At 33.7% G+C, this 1,613-nt stretch overlaps 1 protein-coding gene across 1 annotated transcript; it reads right to left on the bottom strand.

Annotated features, from left to right (window-relative positions):
* Window positions 1-704: 704 nt before the first annotated feature.
* LOC117101473 (leucine-rich repeat transmembrane neuronal protein 2-like) lies at window positions 705-1,569 on the bottom strand (the record flags this gene model as incomplete). Its single annotated transcript, XM_033241443.1, has 1 exon — window positions 705-1,569. A coding segment is annotated over one exon (865 nt), but the record flags the coding sequence as incomplete, so codon positions are not given.
* Between the last annotated feature and the right edge of the window lie 44 nt (window positions 1,570-1,613).

Raw genomic sequence — 1,613 nt, 5'->3', positions numbered from 1 at the left:
TAGTAAACGTAAGTACCGGTACTACACCTCAATTTTGCTTTCTGCATTGTTATAATTTTCTTGTACATACAACTATCATTTACAAATTTTAAAAAGGCTTATTGTTGATTGTGAATATAAAGAAGAATAGAATACAATAATTATACTTTTGTTCAATTACTTCTTTACTGATTGTATTTTTGACGTTTTAATATCATTTTATCTACCAAGCATATAATATTTTCGTATATTTTATATATAAACAATAAAAGTTTTTGAATCTTAAATCATGAGCATATTTTCTTGTATAATAAATATTAATATGTAAGCGTCAGCAGCAGCAACAGTAGTATCATTATACACTACGCTGACCTGACCTCTTAATATAGAAATACTAGTTGTTGAATGAGAGATGAATGGAATACAATCGGCCTACATACAACGAAAGTAATAATATTGTAACATTTTCATCATTAGGAAATCTTTCCCAAAATCTGTAAATTATGATAATTACGATTACCATCATTGCCTCTTTATACATTTTTTTTTTGCAGTTTCTTAATATGATATAAATATACACAGGCATATGGATATGTAGAAAATATGTAAAATTAATCGCAGACCTTATATACATGTATAGATTCTGTGGTTGACTGGCATTTCGTTCACACCATTGTTGTTCTTTTATAGTTATCAACACAACATTGATTAGCATTTAAATCTACCTGTACATGTATGTATGGTACGTCGTATTGGTGGTGGTTTCTGGTCCTATTAGTCACTTCGTCTCCCACGATTGTACTATTCTGATATCCACAGTTTCTAGACAACAACCTGTCTTGCTCCTGTGATTCTGTCAACAGTGATGAAGAAATTGTGGAAACATATTGCATTCTATCCCTGTCAGGATTATCAGTCGCCGTTTGTTGGCCTACATCATCTCTTTGGTCTTGTGGAGGGCATGTTTTCCTTTTTTTTATTAAGCAGACTAGACACAAAACGAGACAAAAAACAATGAGTATGACCAGGGCTATCGCCAGTGCTATCACCAGGGCTGGTTCCACCATCACGTACATAATGTGAGATGATTTATTCGTCCTTGTAACTCCAAGTTGATTCGTTGTATCATATTCTTGTTTCGTTGATCTTTCATGATTCGTTGTTTTTTCAGGTTTGTTAGACAGTGTTTGACTTTCAGTAACTGAAATATTTGTATGCCTACATTCACTTTCTAACGCTGTAAAATCCATTGTGTTAGCACATTTCGGAGGCTTCCATGTGCTACTTGCATTTTTGAAAATATTTGACAACTTAATAACGTCAGATTGACAATTGCAATTGAAAGTATTTCCTGAAAGAATAAGTGTATCTAGGGAGATAAAGTCGAGTACTGTTACAGGAAATGCTTTCAAGTTTGGGTTGTGGTCTATTCTAAGTGTTTTCAAATTTGGGAGGTTTTCGAATAGCTCCACTCCAATATGCGTAAGTGAATTTCTTGATAAATCCAGGGTAGTCAGACTGGTAGTACCGGCGAATGCTTCATTTGGTATAGTCAACAACGAGTTGTTGCCAAGGTACAGCTTCTTGAGGCTGCTTAGATTTTGGAAAGTTGAAACGTCAAACGATTTCAGTTT

The sequence above is a fragment of the Anneissia japonica genome, unplaced genomic scaffold (genome assembly GCF_011630105.1).
Source record: "Anneissia japonica isolate Jap-2015-1 unplaced genomic scaffold, ASM1163010v1 scaffold145110_len1613_cov152, whole genome shotgun sequence".
In the NCBI taxonomy this organism is placed as follows: domain Eukaryota; kingdom Metazoa; phylum Echinodermata; class Crinoidea; order Comatulida; family Comatulidae; genus Anneissia; species Anneissia japonica.
The sequence above is the reverse complement of the archived record's forward strand: the minus strand, read 5'-3'. Positions and strand labels throughout refer to the sequence as shown.